General features: G+C 37.6%; 1 protein-coding gene across 1 annotated transcript in view; it reads right to left on the reverse strand.

The window, feature by feature from the left end:
• DNAH12 (dynein axonemal heavy chain 12) overlaps positions 1 to 16,987 on the reverse strand; it is a 247,019-nt gene that overhangs the window by 208,824 nt on the left and 21,208 nt on the right. Inside the window, exons 4-10 of the mRNA XM_045992256.1 lie at positions 14,025 to 14,106; positions 13,813 to 13,839; positions 8,725 to 8,914; positions 7,519 to 7,591; positions 6,528 to 6,686; positions 5,915 to 6,110; positions 53 to 241 (exon numbers count right to left, since the gene is read on the reverse strand). Coding sequence (XP_045848212.1) covers positions 53 to 241; positions 5,915 to 6,110; positions 6,528 to 6,686; positions 7,519 to 7,591; positions 8,725 to 8,914; positions 13,813 to 13,839; positions 14,025 to 14,106 — 916 coding nt within the window. The remainder of the gene's footprint in view (positions 1 to 52; positions 242 to 5,914; positions 6,111 to 6,527; positions 6,687 to 7,518; positions 7,592 to 8,724; positions 8,915 to 13,812; positions 13,840 to 14,024; positions 14,107 to 16,987) is intronic.

A 16,987-nucleotide genomic window follows, 5' to 3' on the forward strand; every position in this document is an offset into this window, starting at 1 on the left:
TTTCGAAAGAGACCCATATAAAGAATCCAAGTGCATAAGGATGGCAGAATACCTGTAGAGCTTCAGTTATCCGCTCTACCAAACCCAAAACAACATCTTCCAAATCTTGAAAGGTAGGATAAAATTCCATTTTATCATCATCAAATGTTAGTTCCATCTTAAATATTGGCAGTCCACGTTGATCTTCTTGGTCAAAGAGTTTCACGAATCCTTCTACAGTTCTCTTTAAGAAATCCTTTAGCTGCATGATATCATAAATTATTACTTTAGAATGTACAAATCCAACCTTTAGTTCAAAATCAGTGAGCTATTCCCTACAATTAAGCTATTCTATCAGTCCATAAAGTCCTCAAAATTTTCTTCACTCAGAACAATATGTTCCTAATAAATTTTGTCTAAAATAATAAATAGAACAATATATACAAACTTTAATTTTTTTATAGAATAGCAATGATCTTAATATGGCAACTAGAATTTCCCACATTCTTTAGTCATTCTTTCCCTGACACAGAAAACATTTCAGAAAACTAAACAGCATGGTGAAGACTAATGGGAAGAGAGGCTGGACACCTGGGGATGAGGATGTTATGGAGGGTCATGCACATGAGAGGGACAGTGGTATGCTAGAGTTATCTCCTAGTGTCAACTGTTAAATATTCAAAACTTCTATGAGCCAGTTACTAAACCTTGGATGACTGAAAATCACCATGGTGGGAATATTTACACCAGGAAATTGGCAAACACTACAAATTAGGACTTTTCTTCCCCACCCCCAACACCGGATTTCCAGCACATCACTAGGTGAGGGTGAACCCACTGGAACTTCAAAATGTGCACAGTAAGTTACCAAAGGATAAATAATGTATTCTCTTTTTTTAAGATTTTGTTTATTTTAGAGATGGTGGGGAGTGGCAAAGAGAGAGAGAATCTGAAGCAGACTCCACACTGAGTGCAGAGCTGAACCAGGGCTCCATCTCACAACCCTGAGATCATGACTTAAGCTGAAACCCAGCATAGAATGCTCAACTGACTGAGCCACCCAGGTACCCCCGAATAATGCATTCTTATGTAGAACCAGCTATTGGAAATTTAGCCAAGCAGATAAATACAGGTCTAAAACCATCTTCAAAATGCTCTTCATCTCGCAGTGATCAAAAACCTCCCAAAAAACAAGAGCCCAGGACCTGACGGATTCCCTGGGGAATTCTACCAAACTTTCAAAGAAGAAATAACACCAATTCTCCTGAAGCTGTTCCAAAAAATTGAAGCAGAAGGAAAACTTCCAGACTCTTTTTATGAAGCCAGCATTACCCTGATCCCCAAACCAGGCAAAGACCTTACCAAAAAGGAGAATTTCAGACCAGTATCACTGATGAATATGGATGCAAAGATTCTCAACAAGATCCTAGCAAACAGGATCCAGCAGCACATTAAAAGATAATCCACCATGACCAGGTGGGATTCATCCCTGGGTTGCAAGGTTGGTTCAACATTCGCAAATCAATCAGTGTGATAGAACACATCAATAAGAGAAGAGAGAAGAACCACATGGTCCTCTCAATTGATGCAGAAAAAGCATTTGACAAAATCCAGCATCCGTTCCTGATGAAAACGCTTCAGAGTATAGGGATAGAGGGAACATTCCTGAACTTCATAAAATCTATCTATGAAAGACCCACAGCAAATATCATCCTCAATGGGAAAAAGCTTGCAGCCTTCCCGTTGAGATCAGGAACACGACAAGGATGCCCACTCTCACCACTCTTGTTCAACATAGTATTAGAAGTTCTAGGGGCACCTGGGTGGCTCAGTGGGTTAAAGCCTCTGCCTTCAGCTCAGGTCATGATCCCGGGGTCCTGGGATCAAGCCCCACATCGGGCTCTCTGCTCAGCAGGGAGCCTGCTTCCCTTCCTCTCTCTCTGCCTGCCTCTCTGCCTACTTGTGATCTCTGTCTGTCAAATAAATAATAAATAAAATCTTAAAAAAAAAAAAAGAAGTTCTAGCAACGGCAATCAGACAACAAAGAGAAATAAAAGGTATCCAAATTGGCAAGGAAGAAGTCAAACTCTCTCTCTTCGCAGATGACATGATTCTTTATATGGAAAACCCCAAAGACTCCACCCCCAAACTACTAGAACTCATACAGCAATTCAGTAACGTGGCAGGATACAAAGTCAATGTACAGAAATCAGTGGCTTTCTTATACACTAACAATGAAAATACAGAAAGGGAAATTAGAGAATCGATTCCATTTACTATAGCACCAAGAACCATAAGATACCTGGGCATAAACCTAACCAAAGAAATAAAGGACCTGTACTGGAGGAACTACAGAACACTCATGAAAGAAATTGAAGAAGACACAAAAAGATGGAAGACTGTTCCATGCTCTTGGATTGGAAGAATAAACATTGTTAAAATGTCTATACTGCCTAGAGCAATCTATACTTTTAATGCCATTCTGATCAAAATTCCACCGATATTTTTCAAAGAGCTGGAGCAAATAATCCTAAAATTTGTATGGAGTCAGAAGAGACCCCGAATTGCTAAGGAAATGTTGAAAAACAAAAACAAAACTGGCGGCATCACGTTACCCGATTTCAAGCTTTACTACAAAGCTGTGATCACCAAGACAGCGTGGTACTGGCATAAAAACAGACACATAGACCAATGGAACAGAGTGGAGAGCCCAGATATGGACCCTCAGCTCTATGGTCAAATAATCTTCGACAAAACAGGAAAAAATATTCAATGGAAAAAAGACAGTCTCTTCAATAAATGGTGCTGGGAAAACTGGACAGCGATAGGTAGAAGAATGAAACTCGACCATTCTCTTACACCGTACACAAAGATAAACTCGAAATGGATAAAAGACCTCAACGTGAGACAGGAATCTATCAGAATCCTAGAGGAGAACATAGGCAGTAACCTCTTGGATATCAGCCACAGCAACTTCTTTCAAGATATGTCTCCAAAGGCAAAGGAAACAAAAGAGAAAATGAACTTTTGGGACTTCATCAAGATCAAAAGCTTCTGCACAGCAAAGGAAACAGTCAACAAAACAAAGAGGCAACCCACGGAATGGGAGAAGATATTTGCAAATGACAGTACAGACAAAAGGTTGATATCCAGGATCTATAAAGAACTTCTCAAACTCAACACACACAAAACAGATAATCATATCGAAAAATGGGCAGAAGATATGAACAGACACTTCTCCAACGAAGACATACAAATGGCTATCAGACACATGAAAAAATGTTCATCATCACTAGCCATCAGGGAGATTCAAATTAAAACAACATTGAGATACCACGTAACACCGGTTAGAATGGCCAAAATTAGCAAGACAGGAAACAACGTGTGTTGGAGAGGATGTGGAGAAAGGGGAACCCTCTTACACTGTTGGTGGGAATGCAAGTTAGTGCAGCCACTTTGGAGAACAGTGTGGAGATTCCTGAAGAAATTAAAAATAGAGCTTCCCTATGACCCTGCAATTGCACTGCTGGGTATTTACCCCAAAGATACAGATGTAGTGAAAAGAAGGGCCATCTGTACCCCAATGTTTATTGCAGCAATGGCTACGGTCGCCAAACTGTGGAAAGAACCAAGATGCCCTTCAACGGATGAATGGATAAGGAAGATGTGGTCCATATACACAATGGAGTATTATGCCTCCATCAGAAAGGACGAATACCCAACTTTTGTAGCAACATGGACGGGACTGGAAGAAATTATGCTGAGCGAAATAAGTCAAGCAGAGAGAGTCAAGTATCATATGGTCTCACTTATTTGTGGAGCATAACAAATAACATGGAGGACATGGGGAGATGGAGAGGAGAGGGAGTTGAGGGAAACTGGAAGGGGAGATGAACCATGAGAGACTATGGACTCTGAAAAACAACCAGAGGGTTATGAAGGGGCGGCGGGGGGGTGGGGGGGGTGGGAGGTTGAGGAACCAGGTGGTGGGTAATAGGGAGGGCACGTACTGCATGGAGCACTGGGTGTGATGCCAAAACAATGAACACTGTTATGCTGTAAATAAACAAATAAAAATAAATAAATTTAAAAAAATGCTCTTCATCTCTACTTCTTATCAAATACTTATAGTTCTCTGAAGAGATAAAGGTAAAAAGGAAATATTGTATATTAATTACAGGGTTATATACTAGATATTAAATGTGTCCTTTTAAGGATATATTGAAAAATTTATGGAATCTTTGGAGATATTTTCTAAAAGGGAAAGTTTTTTTTAAGATTTTATTTATTTATTTGACAGAGATAGAGATCTCAAGTAGGCAGAGAGACAGGCAGAGAGAGATTTCTCTCTCTCTGTGGGGAAGTAGGCTCCCCACTGAGCAGAGAGCCCAATACAGGACTCAATCTCAGGACCCTGAGATCATGACCTGAGCCGGAGGCAGAGGCTTTAACCCACTGAGCCACCCAGGCACCCCTAAAACGAAAAGCTTTTATTCATAATTATTTTTATAAAATTGTATTCCCACAATGGTAAAAATTTAAGAAGCCCATAAATATAAAATTAATATAAATTAATATTTTCTTTAAAGATGATCAATGCCATTTCAAGTCAAGATTTTACTGAGAAAAAATGATAATCAACCAACTTGTGATTTCATATGTTCAAAAATGTATTAGGGTAGTTCTTTGTCAATATTCTCCAATAAAGCTGTGGATAATTAGTTCATAGACTTTCAGCATGAGCCCAGTAATCACTCATAATATTGACACATACTTCTAGATTTTCTTTTCATTTTAGATTGCTTCAGATATTGCTTCAGAAATGAAGTATTTTTATGCTAAACTAATTTAAATAAAAATTATTGTAAAAATATTTTTCTTACCTTACTTCAAAATAATTACCTAGCACTATGTCTAAATAGAATCTTATTTAAAATAATAAACTAAAACATCAGTTTTAAATTCAACACCCCAAAAATGAATGACCCAATTAAGAAATGGGCAGAAGACAAAGACATTTTTCCAAAGACATAATGAAAATATGCTCAACATCAAGGATCATCAGGGAAATACAAATCAAAACTACAATGAGATATCACCTCACACCTGTCAGAATGGCTAAAATCAACAACATAAGAAACAACAGCTGTTGGGGAGGATGTGGAGAAAGGGGAATCCTGTACTATTCGTGGAAATGCAAACTGGCGCAGCCACTGTATGGGGGTTCCTCAAAAAGTTAAAAATAGAACTACCCTACAATGCAGCAATTGCACTACAAGGCATTTATCCAGAGGATACAAAAATACTAATTTAAAGGGATACATGCACCCTGATGTTTATAGCAGCATTGTCTACAACAGTCAAATCTGGAAGCAGCCCAAGTGTCCATAGACAGATAAAAGGATAAAGACAATGTGGTGTATGTATGTGTGTGTATATGCATGTATGTATATATAATGGAATATATACATGATGGAATATTACTCAGCCATAAAAAATGAAATCTTGCCATTTGCAATGAACTGGATGGAGCTAAAGAGTATAATGCTAAATGAAATAAGTCAGTCAGAGAAACACAAATACTAGATACCATACAATTTCACTCATCTGTAGAATTTAAGAAACAAAACAAATGAGCAAAGGGGTAAAAAGAGAGGCAAACCAAGAAACAGACTCTTAACTATAAAGAACAAATTGATGGTTGCCAGAGGGGAGGGGCATGGAGGAAAGGATTAAATAAGTGTGGGGATTAAGGAGGGCACTTGGCAGGATGAGCACTGGGTGATGTATGGAATCATTATATTATACATCTGAAGCTAATACAATACTGTATATTAACCAACTGGAATTTAAATAAAAACTTAAAAAATAATAAAGTAAAATAATAAACAAATCTTATTAACATTATTATTTAAGATGTATAGAATAAATTTACCTGATTTGACATAAGTGTGGAAACACAGTTATAGAATGCATCCAATTTTTCAGGTTTGATGGCATCTAGAGTTTCCTTCTTGGTAAAAAGACTTATAACCTTTGGATACCACGTGCTCATTATTTTCTCTTCTGCCTTTCTAGCTTGTATTGATAGATCATTTTTCAGTGATTCACAATCAATTGGCCCTTTAGCTCTATTTATGAGAAAAGTAAAAATGATTTAAAGCAAATGATAAATATTGGTCTTCATACACAGTTCTTTAAAAAGAAGATAAAATTTTTTTAATCTAAAGAAAATTTCACAAGACTTATCAGTTTTAAAATGTATACAGTCAAAATATAAAGACCCAAGTAGGAGACATTCAAATCTTTTTTAAAAGATTATTTATTTATTTATTTGACAGAGAGAGATCACAAGTAGACAGAGAGGCAGGCAGAGAGAGAGAGAGAGGGAAGCAGGCTCCCTGCTAAGCAGAGAGCCCGATGCGGGACTCGATCCCAGGACCCTGAGATCATGACCTGAGCCGAAAGCAGCGGCTTAACCCACTGAGCCACCCAGGCGCCCGGAGACATTCAAATCTTAAATGTAATTAATAAATATGATATTTTACCTAATCCCTGTTAAATCTAGCAAAACTGAATTGGAAAATGTTGTATAACCAAGATCCAGCAATATTTTCATAGTTGGATGAACAATGTGCAAATTAGCTGATATTTGATTTCTTGTCTGCACATAGCTGGAATGCCAAGGATTAGAATAATCCAGTCCTCTGGAAAAGCAAAACACCGTATCAAACAGGATTCAAACAACAGGCTCTAAATTTTAGGAAGTAAAAGTTATGACATGGAATTAGTATAAAGCAAGAGAAGAGGAAAATATGGTCAGCAATGGAAACTTTAGGAGACATGCATGTAATAAAAATGCATCAAGATCTTGAAAGCACATTATCTTCAGAGAGGACAGAGACCACTTATGGGTAAAGCAGATTGATGAGCCAGGAGGAAGTGCCCTGCTAACTTCCACTGTGCTCTGGCCCTGTTACCTTGGGTAGAGATAAATGAACTCAGCCCTTGGGACTGGGGAGAAGGGATGAAGAAATCTGTCTGGCATATACCAAAGATTACCTAAGGCTAAGTTGACCTAAAGGCTCTGTAAAGGTTCCCCTAATTGTGTAAACAGCAAATAGACAAGTTCAGAGCAAGGATAACTTCAGGGGGAAAAAAGAACAGTAGTGTTATTTTTTAGATGTATTCAAAATACCTTTGAAATTCACGATTCTAGACTTAAATGTAAGATCAGCTTATTTTCAATCTGTTATCAAAACGTAGATGCAATTCTGATTTTAAAATAACTTACTGGGGCATCTGAGAGTCTCAGCTGGTTGAGTCTCCAATTCTTGATTTAGGCTGGGGTCATGATCTCAGAGTTGGGGGAATAATCTGAGCATTGGGCCCCATGCTGAGCAGGGAGTCCTCTTGGGATTCATTCTCTCTCTTTCTCTCTCTCTCCCCCTCTGCCCTTCCCCTGCTCATGCTCTCTCTCTCTCTCTCTCTCTCTCCCTCAAATAAATAAATAAACCTTTAATAATAATATTTACTCACTCAGGGGATTTAGGTAAAGGGCCTCCTTCATCTTCAAGCCATTTAACTGAAGGTTTCACAAGAACACTCCTCACTAAAATACATATATGTATTAATATTTCTTGAAAACCTTTGCAAGTCCTACTCAAACAAAAGTTTCTAACTTTTGATACTGAAGAATATAGTTTATTGAGCATTAAAGTGAGTAGAAGAAAAAATTCCTTTATTTGAAAAAAAATCAAGTTATTTGTACTAGTTTGGTTTTATTTTGGGTGTGAATTCAGATAGAGTAAAGCTTTAAGTTTTTAGTTTTTTTGCATTCTATCTACTAAAAGGCCACTTAAGAAAACTTATTCCAGGGACACCTGGGTGGCTCAGTTTGGCTTGGGTCATGATCCCAGGGTCTTTGAATCGAGTCCCGCATAAAGCTCCTTGCTCAGTGGGGAGCATGCTTCTCCCTCTGCCTGCCGCTCCCCCTGTTTGTGTGCTCGCTCTCTCTGACAAATGAGTAAAATCTTAAAAAAAAAACAAAAACTTATTCCAATAAAAATTGCAAATGTTAAATCTCTAATAAACTTCCCTAAATACAGTAATATTTTAATAATTCTGTAAACAATATAACTATACCCATAAAGACAAAGAGAAAAATCAAAAAGTTATTAGCTAATAAGCACATAAAATTTACACAATGTTCCCTTGAGTTACAAAGATTCTGACCAGATCATAAGCTCAAAATAAAAACTTTTTTGAAGGTAGATTTCACTTTTTTAAAAGGAATCTCGGGCGCCTGGGTGACTCAGTTGGTTGAGCGACTGCCTTCTGCTCAGGTCATGATCCTGGACTTCCAGGATCGAGTCCCGCATTGGGCTCCCAGCTCCTCGGGGAGTCTGCTTCTCCCTCTGACTTTCTCCTCTCTCATGCTCTCTCTCACTCATTCTCTCTCAAATAAATAAATAAAATCCTTTAAAAAAATTAAAAGAAAAAATAAATAAAAGAAATCTCTACACCCAACGTGGGGCTTGAACCTACAACCCAAAATCAAGAGTTGCACGCTCTACCGACTGAGCCAACCACGTATCCCTCAAAATAAAACTTTAAATTAAAATAATATCTAAGAAATACATATAGCTAAATACATAGATATTCATTATTCATATTTCTACTTTTGAATAGGAGGGGTGGAGAACAAAAGTCAAAGAAGCTTGACGTGTATTAAATGCTACTTACCCAGATATCTCTTCATGCTGTTTTCAAAGTCACTTGACACCTCACTTATGAGACTTTTCATGAGTTCTTCTCTTTCTTTCCCTTCCTTTAAAGACTCAGGTATCATCGTTAACATGTGATCCAGCCACTCCTGCTGAATAGGTACTATAGGACTGCTTTCTACACACTGCTTCATATAAATATAGTTTAACTGAGAATATAATAAGAAAAAATTAAGTGTTCTTTTTTTTAGCATCTTAATTTTATTTTTTTTCAGTGTTCCAAGATTCATGGTATAGTATTTCAGTGTAATTCCTGAGCTCTGTCTATTCAAGACAACATTTTTTTCAGAATAGAAGTATTCTGAAAAAAATAACATGTTTTCAGAATAAAAACCTTTACCCAAAAGTATGACCTACAAAGAAACCTTTTTTTTAAAGTGCTCAGTTTGTATTTATTGAATGAATAAGAATTAGAAATTGGGACCAAAAAGTGGGCTAGGGAAGCTGGGTGTGCCCATGTGTTATCCACACAAACATTGAAATATTTAGCATTAATCCACTAAACAGTCATAAATTGGCAACTATGAACCCTAGCACAAAGGTACGCAATTGATAAAACAACCGAGAATGACAGGAAATAACACTATAAATTATGGGTGAATACTATTAAATATTTTAGAATATTTAATCAAACTGATTAATTTAAAATATTACCAAGGTGGTTCCCCTCCCCAATCTACATGTTACACTTGAGAAAACTAATCTTGCAATAATCCCTTCACTCAAACCAGGGTTGAAGCCTAAAGTTTTCTGAATTAAAATACATATAAATGCAAATCCATCAGTATCTTAAAAATACAATAGAAATGAATTAGGTTGTCTTTAATATTTAAGAGTGTACTATGAGTTTAACATGCAAGCTTGCTGGGACTTTCTGAATAGGAATACAGTATTGTAAAACAAAAAATAAATAATGTCTCATCTAGGGAAAAATATGACTTTCTTGTGGACAATATGTGTGTGGTTTAAAAGGAGAACAGAATAATGGTTAAGAATAAAGAAAGAGGAGAAAAGGCTATAGGGTGTGGATAAGAACAGAAATGTAACAGCTAAATGAAACCAGAAGAAACAGAGAGAGGCTCCAATACAGCATACCCAAGTGGTAGGGCAAGATCAGAACCAACTAGAATTTAATCTGGAGGGAGCCATGAGAATAGATTAAGAACTAACTGGTCACCTCCAGGATAGTGTGAGATAATCACAAAAGCAAATTGATTTAGGCAAACCAGAGCCTCAAGCAGGAAAGGACCCTGGTTTCCTGGAGATTTAGAGAGGGGACTGAAGGGAATGGAGAGCCTGCCGTAATAGACCAAACAGAAGTTCATAGCCTCAAAGGTTTCAAATAGGGAAATCTAGAGAGTAACAGGAATTGGGAAGAGGAGAAAGGGATTATTTAGAACATTTATGTTGGGCAAAGGGTTCTGAGCAATACAGACCTCCACTTCTGATGGACATCAACAACACAAGCTGGTGTCCCTGCATTTCATGTCACTGTTCCATGGCTAACCTGTGATCACAACCACTCCGCATTCTGGATGAAAGCAGTCAGGGCTGGAGGAAGGAGCCCTGCCAAGGAAGTGAAGGCAGGGTGGCAAGCCTAAATGTTCTTCCCACTGGACCCGTACATGGTGGCAGCCAAAATGAATTTCTAGCAGGTAACATGTCATATACTTCATAAAAGGGGATTTATAGATGAATCATGAGAGAACTAGGAACAAAATGCAATCCCTCAGCATCTCATACCTGGAAGAATAAATCATCCTCTCTGGAGCCCTCATGTATGAACTATAAATTCACTGGAGGTCAGGTGTCTGGGCAGGAAGACATTTTGCTCTGGCTTTTCAAAGAACCCATTTTATATTTCTCTTTATTTTTGATGAATTCTTGCCAAATTAATGTTTTTTGTATACTTTTCATTTTCTCAAGGCAAAACAAAGACCCTTTGTTTAATTTATTATTCCTTCATTCAACAAATATTAATTCAATAAATATCCACTGTTCCGGAAACAGAACAAAGCTCCTGCTCTCCTGGAGAATATATTCTGGTGTAATAGCAGCATAATTTTATAAATTCTCCCATAACAATAAGTAATCAAAAAAAAATAGACAAGAACAAGTAGAAAGATAACACTTAATCTCAGTAAAGATATTTCAACATGAAAATTTCAATTTGTCTCATAATTAATTTAATGTAATCCCAAGAAAAATATCTGCATACGTGTTTATAGAACTAGACACACTGAGTCTCAAGTTCATGTGGAAAAATAAACATGTGAGAATAGGCAAGAAATTCCTGAGAAAGAGTATCTAACAAGGGAGGACTAGCCTTAGGAAATATTAAAACATATTATAAAGTCTCTCTAATTAAAACAGTGTGGTACAGGAGCCTGGATAGACAAACTAGTAGGAAAAAAAAGAAAGTCAGGAAATAGGCCCAGTATGTAGGAAAATATAGCATATGACAAAAGTGGTATATCAAATCAGCAGAACAAAGATGAAGATTTTGAAAAATAGTTCTGGACAACTGGCTAGCCATTTGGAAAAAGAGAAATTTAATTCGTACCTTCCACCATACACAAGAATAAATTCCAAATATATCAAGAATTTAAATGAAGTGATAAAACTACACAGGGACAAAAAATGGATACATTCTGCTATAATTGAAGGTAGAGGAAAACTTACTAGCTATGATTTAAGTTCCAGATACAAAAAAGAAAAAATGACTGACAAATTCTGACTACATAAAAATTAAAATGTTTTCATGGCAAAATAAGTCACAATAAAAATGACCAAAAGACAACTGGCAATCTGGGATAAAATATTTGCAATATATATCTCAAAGTATAAAGAATGTTTAAAAATGTAAGGGATAGATGAAATTTGAGGACATTGTGCTCAATGAAATTAGCCAATGACAAAAAAATAAATATTATATAACTCCATTCATATGAGGTATTTAGGGTAGTCTAATTCATAGAAACAGACAATAGAATGGTAATTGCCAGGGCCTGAGGGAAGAGAGAAATGCAGAGTTGTTTAGTGAGTACAAAGTTTCACTTTTATAAGACGAAAGGTTTTGGAGATTGGTTACACAACTATGCGAAAAAACACCACTGAACAATATACTTAAAAATGATTAAGATGGGGACGCCTGGGTGGCTTGTCAGTTGATCATTCAACTCTTGGTTTTGGTTCAGGTCATGATCTCAGGGTTATTGGATCAAGCCCATGGCAGGCTCCATGCTCTGTGCTCAGCACAGAGTCTGCCTGAGATTTTCTCTTACCCTCTTCCCCTGCCCCTCCCCTTTGAATGCTTGTGCATTCCCTCTCTCTCTCTCTCTCTCTCAAATAAATAAAATATTTTTTAAAAAATAGTTAAGATGGTAAATTTTATCTTATGTGTATTTTACTAGATTTTAATTTCAGGTAAAATAAGACCAAAATCAAATAGAAAAATGGGAAGAAAATATGAGCCAACGTTTTACAATAAAAATGTTATGAAAATGGTTCTTAATTAATGAAAAATACCTAGTCCTATCATAACTAAAAGAAAGCATACTTAAAAAAAAAAAAAAGAAAGCATACTTAAACTACCCTGAGATACCATTTGTCACCTATCAGACTGATAAAAAGTAAATAAATAAATAAATAAATAAATATGACCCTCACATTCTATAGTGAGATCATGGAGAAGAAACACTCACAAATTGCAAGTAGGAATATGAAAGCAGAGGGTTCAGAAGTGAATTACTATTTCATGCCTGGATTCCTATTTTAGACTGTAAGACAGTAGAAAGTAAAAACTGTGGATGAAGAGTGAGGATGCTAAGGACATACACACAAATATGCCTCGCAATTCACCCAGCCTCATGTTAAATGTTTCTGAATGTTTTGTATCAGTTCTTGTATCTAGTAAAGAGGAAAATACACAAAGTCTCCATAAAGGTTGGGAGTGAGGGAGAGAGGGAGGGAGGGAGGGAGGAGGAGACAGGGGGGGAGAGGGAGGGAGGGAGGAAGGGGGAGAGAGAGAGGAAGGAAGGAAGAGGGAGGGGGAAGGAGGGAGGGAGAAGGATAGAAAGAAAGAGAAGGAGAGAGGGAGGAAAGAGAGAGAGAAAGAAAAGAAATGAAGAGAAAAGAAAAGAAAAGAAAAAGGAAGAAAAGAAAGGAAGGAAGGAAGGAAAAGAAAAAGAGAAAACTTGGAGTAGCTGAAATTGGGCTCTTCCATAGATTCTAAGTACAGGGATGTAACCAGAGCCCTCCATCCCCAAAGGGAACTTGAAGAGACTTGGAAAGGCTGTACCCTCATCTGGGAACATGCCACATGAATTTCATTTTTGTGTAGCCAGCTCCATAGGTTTCCACACCCTCTGCTGTGAAATAAATGTTATGTGTCATCATCTTCCCACCAATCACACCACAGCCCGATATTGTCATCCATGCAGTTAGTACCTTTTTTTAAAAAATCTAGCACCGGGGCGCCTGGGTGGCTCAGTGGATTAAGCCGCTGCCTTCGGCTCAGGTCATGATCCCAGGGTCCTGGGATCGAGCCCCACATCGGGCTCTCTGCTCAGCAGGGAGCCTGCTTCCCTTCCTCTCTCTGCCTGCCTCTCCACCTACTTGTGATCTCTGTCTGTCAAATAAATAAATAAAATCTTTAAAAAAAAAAAATCTAGCACCTAGCATGGGGTTAGAACCCTACAGACTGTCAATAAGCAAGCATTATTATATCAATATCAGGACAGTGAAAAGCAAAATGTATTTCCTTTTTAATGGCAAGTTTAAATTTTTTTTTCCCGTTTCTGGAATAAGAACTAAAACATTTACTACTAATCCTCAAATAACAAATGGCAACAAAAATATAACTCATAGAACCCATATTGTCATCCATGACGCTTGCTCCTTCTGGCACAGAAAATGAAAATCTCAGTTTCTAAATTTCTTCCTCTTCTAGAATGGATGTCATTAGCAGGTAGACTTAGAAGAAGCTATTTTGTCATAATTTCTTTGAACATTTTCAAAACAAGAAATATTAAAAAAATGAACTCACTCCTTTCTTTTTAATTTCACTGGTCATCTGTCAAAAGCAAACAAATAAGACATAATTAAATCAGGGAGAAAAAAATGTAAGTGATTTAAATGTATGTATTATGTATATGTATTACTCTCTTAATAATACTAGTTATATTGTGATCAACATAAAATAATTACAAATTAAAATTATATAAGGATAAACTTTTTAAAAAGACAACCTAAACTTACAGTTGGAGGATAATCTGGCTCTGGTATTGGAGGTGTTCTTTTATCCAGTGTTCGGTCTAAACTTCTTTTGGCTCCATCAATTCTGGATTATAGTTTAAAAAATTGTTTACAGTTAAACTATTTATAGTTACAAAAAATGTTTGACTCTCTTGAACATTAAGATATATTATTAAAACATTTCAGGGGGTGCCTGGGTGGCTCTGTCAGTTAAAGCATCTGCCCTTGGCTCAGGTGATGATCTCAGGGTCCTGGGATTGAGGCCCATATCAGGCTCCCTGCTCTCGGGAACCTGCTTCTCCCTTTCCTCCTCATACTGGTGTTCTTTCTCACTCTCTCAAATAAATAAATTAATTAATTATTTGGAAAAAATTACAATTTGGGGGTGCCTGAATGAGTCAGTGAAGCTTGTGACTCTTGACCTTGGGCTCATGAATTCAAGCCCCTCGCTGGGGGTCAAGTTTACTTAAATAATCATCATAATAATAAAATATTATGGTTTGAACATCTTTCCAACTATACTTACAGAAGAGATATTCAAGAGTTCTTTATCAACTAATGAGTTATTGAACATTATGTCAAAAACTAATGATGTGGGGCGCCTGGGTGGCTCAGTGGGTTAAAGCCTCTGCCTTCGGTTCGGGTCATGATCCCAGGTTCCTGGGATCGAGCCCCGCATCAGGTTCTCTGCTCAGCAGGGAGCCTGCTTCCCTTCCTCTCTCTCTGGCTGCCTCTCTGCCTACCTGTGATCTCTGTCTGTCAAATAAATAAATAAAATCTTTAAAAAAAAAAAAACTAATGATGTACTATACATTGGCTAATTGAATTAAAAAAAATACAGGGGAGGAAGTAAGATGGCAGAGGAGTAGGAGACTGAAATATCATCAGGTCCCAGGAGTTCAGCTAGATAGTTATCAAACCATTCTGAACACCTACAAACTCAACAGGAGACAGAAGAGAAGAAGAGCAGCAATTCTAGGAACAGAAAATCGACCACTTTCCAGAAGGTGGGATGTGCAGAGAAGTGAATCCGAAACAACAGGAAGATAGACCTCAGGGGCAGGGGCCAACTCCTGGCAAGTGAGAGAGCAGTGGAGCACAAAGTCAGAACTTTTAGAAGTCTGCTCCACTGAGGAACATCACTCCAGTGGCTAAGTGGGGGGTGGAGCCCTCCTAGGGACAGTGTGGTCTCAGGACCCATTGGGTCACAGAAAGACTGGGGGTGTCCGAATGTGGCAGATCTCCCAGGTATCAGAGCAAGGAAGCTGGCTACAGAGATGGAGCTGAGGAGTGGGGTCTCAGTTTGGGATGACCTTAAACTGTGACCTGAGGCACAGTCGGGCCACTGCTCTTCAAGCAGGGACCCACAAGTAGCAGATCCGGAGAGACCTCCCTCCTTATTTCTCCAGGAGGAGCAGCGGGGAAAACATAGCAGGAATCTGCTGGGTTTGGAGACTCCAAATGGGGCCGTGCACCAAAGATAGAAACACTTGGTCACAGGCTGGGTGAGCACGGAGTGCAGCCGGAGACCAGGGAGACAGGAGGGATTAACTGCTTTTCTCTGAGGGCACACTGAGGAGTGGGGCCTTGAGCTCTTGGCTGCTATGGGGCTGGAGATTGGGAGGCCCCCATTTTCATTCTCATCTTCCAAAGCTGTATGGAAAGTATTCAGGGAAGAAAATCTACCAAGAGTGAACCCGAGCAGATTACTTAGCATGGTCCCTGGCAAGGGTGGTGCAATTCCGCCTCGGGAAAAACATTTAAGAATCACTACAACAGGCCCCTCCCCCAGAAGATCAGCAAGAACATCCAGCCAAGACCAAGTTTAACAATCAATGAGAACTGTGGAACTCCAGAGCTAGGGGAAAGCAACACATAGAATTCATGGCTTTTTTCCTATGATTGTTTAGTCTTTCAAAGTTAAATTTTTTTAATTTTATTTTTTTCTTGTTCTATTTTTTAACTGTTCCTCTTTCCTATTTTAATGTTTTTTAACTATTTTATTGTATCAATACCTTTTTAAAAAATCTCTTAAAATTTTCATTGTTACACTCATATTTTATCCCTTCATTGTATTTAACCTTATTTTTTTAGACATATAGGTTTTTTTTTTCTTTTAAAATTTGGGACACAATTTCTTCTAATAGATCAAAATATACCCTAAATCTAGCACATGGCTTTGTTCTAGTCTCCAGCCTGAACATATTCTCTCCTCCTTTTTTTTTTTCCTTTTCCAACCAACTTATCTTATCAATTCCTTTCTTAGAATCTTTTTACATTTTCATCTTTACAGTCATATCTCATCCCTTCATCATGTTCACACTTATATTTGTATATATGTTCTTCTTTCTTTAAATTTTGGGAGGTAGTTTCTTCTAAGAGACCAGAATACACCCAAAATTAAGTGGATGGCTCTGTTCTGTTCACCAGTCTAATATATTTATTTTTTTATTTTTTATTTTTTTATTTTTCCCCCTATCTTCTCCCCTTAGTTTCCCCCCATCTTCTCCCCCCAGTTTCGGGTCTCTTCTGATGTGGTTAGCATATATATGTCTGGGGTATTTGTTACCCTTTTAGTATTTTGTTCTCTCATTCGTGAATAATCTGGATAAAATGAAAAGGCAGAGAAACTCATCACAAAAAAAAAAAAAAAAGAAAAGAACAAGAGGCAGTACCAATGCCTAGGGATCTAATCTATATGAACATTAGTAATACGTCAGGACCAAAGTTCAGAATGATGATTATCAAGGTGCTAGCTGGGCTTGAAAAAAGCATGGAAGATATTAGAGAATCCCTTTCTGGAGAAATAAAACCCCTTTCTGGAGAAATAACTAAAAATTAATCAAGTTGAAATAAAAAGCCTATTAATGAGGTGCAATCAAAAATGGAGGCTCTTACTGCTAGGATAAATGAGGCAGAAGAGAGAATCAGTGATATAGAAGACCAAATAACAGAAAATAAGGAAG

Source organism: Meles meles, chromosome 20 (genome assembly GCF_922984935.1).
Source record: "Meles meles chromosome 20, mMelMel3.1 paternal haplotype, whole genome shotgun sequence".
Taxonomy (NCBI): Eukaryota; Metazoa; Chordata; class Mammalia; order Carnivora; family Mustelidae; genus Meles; species Meles meles.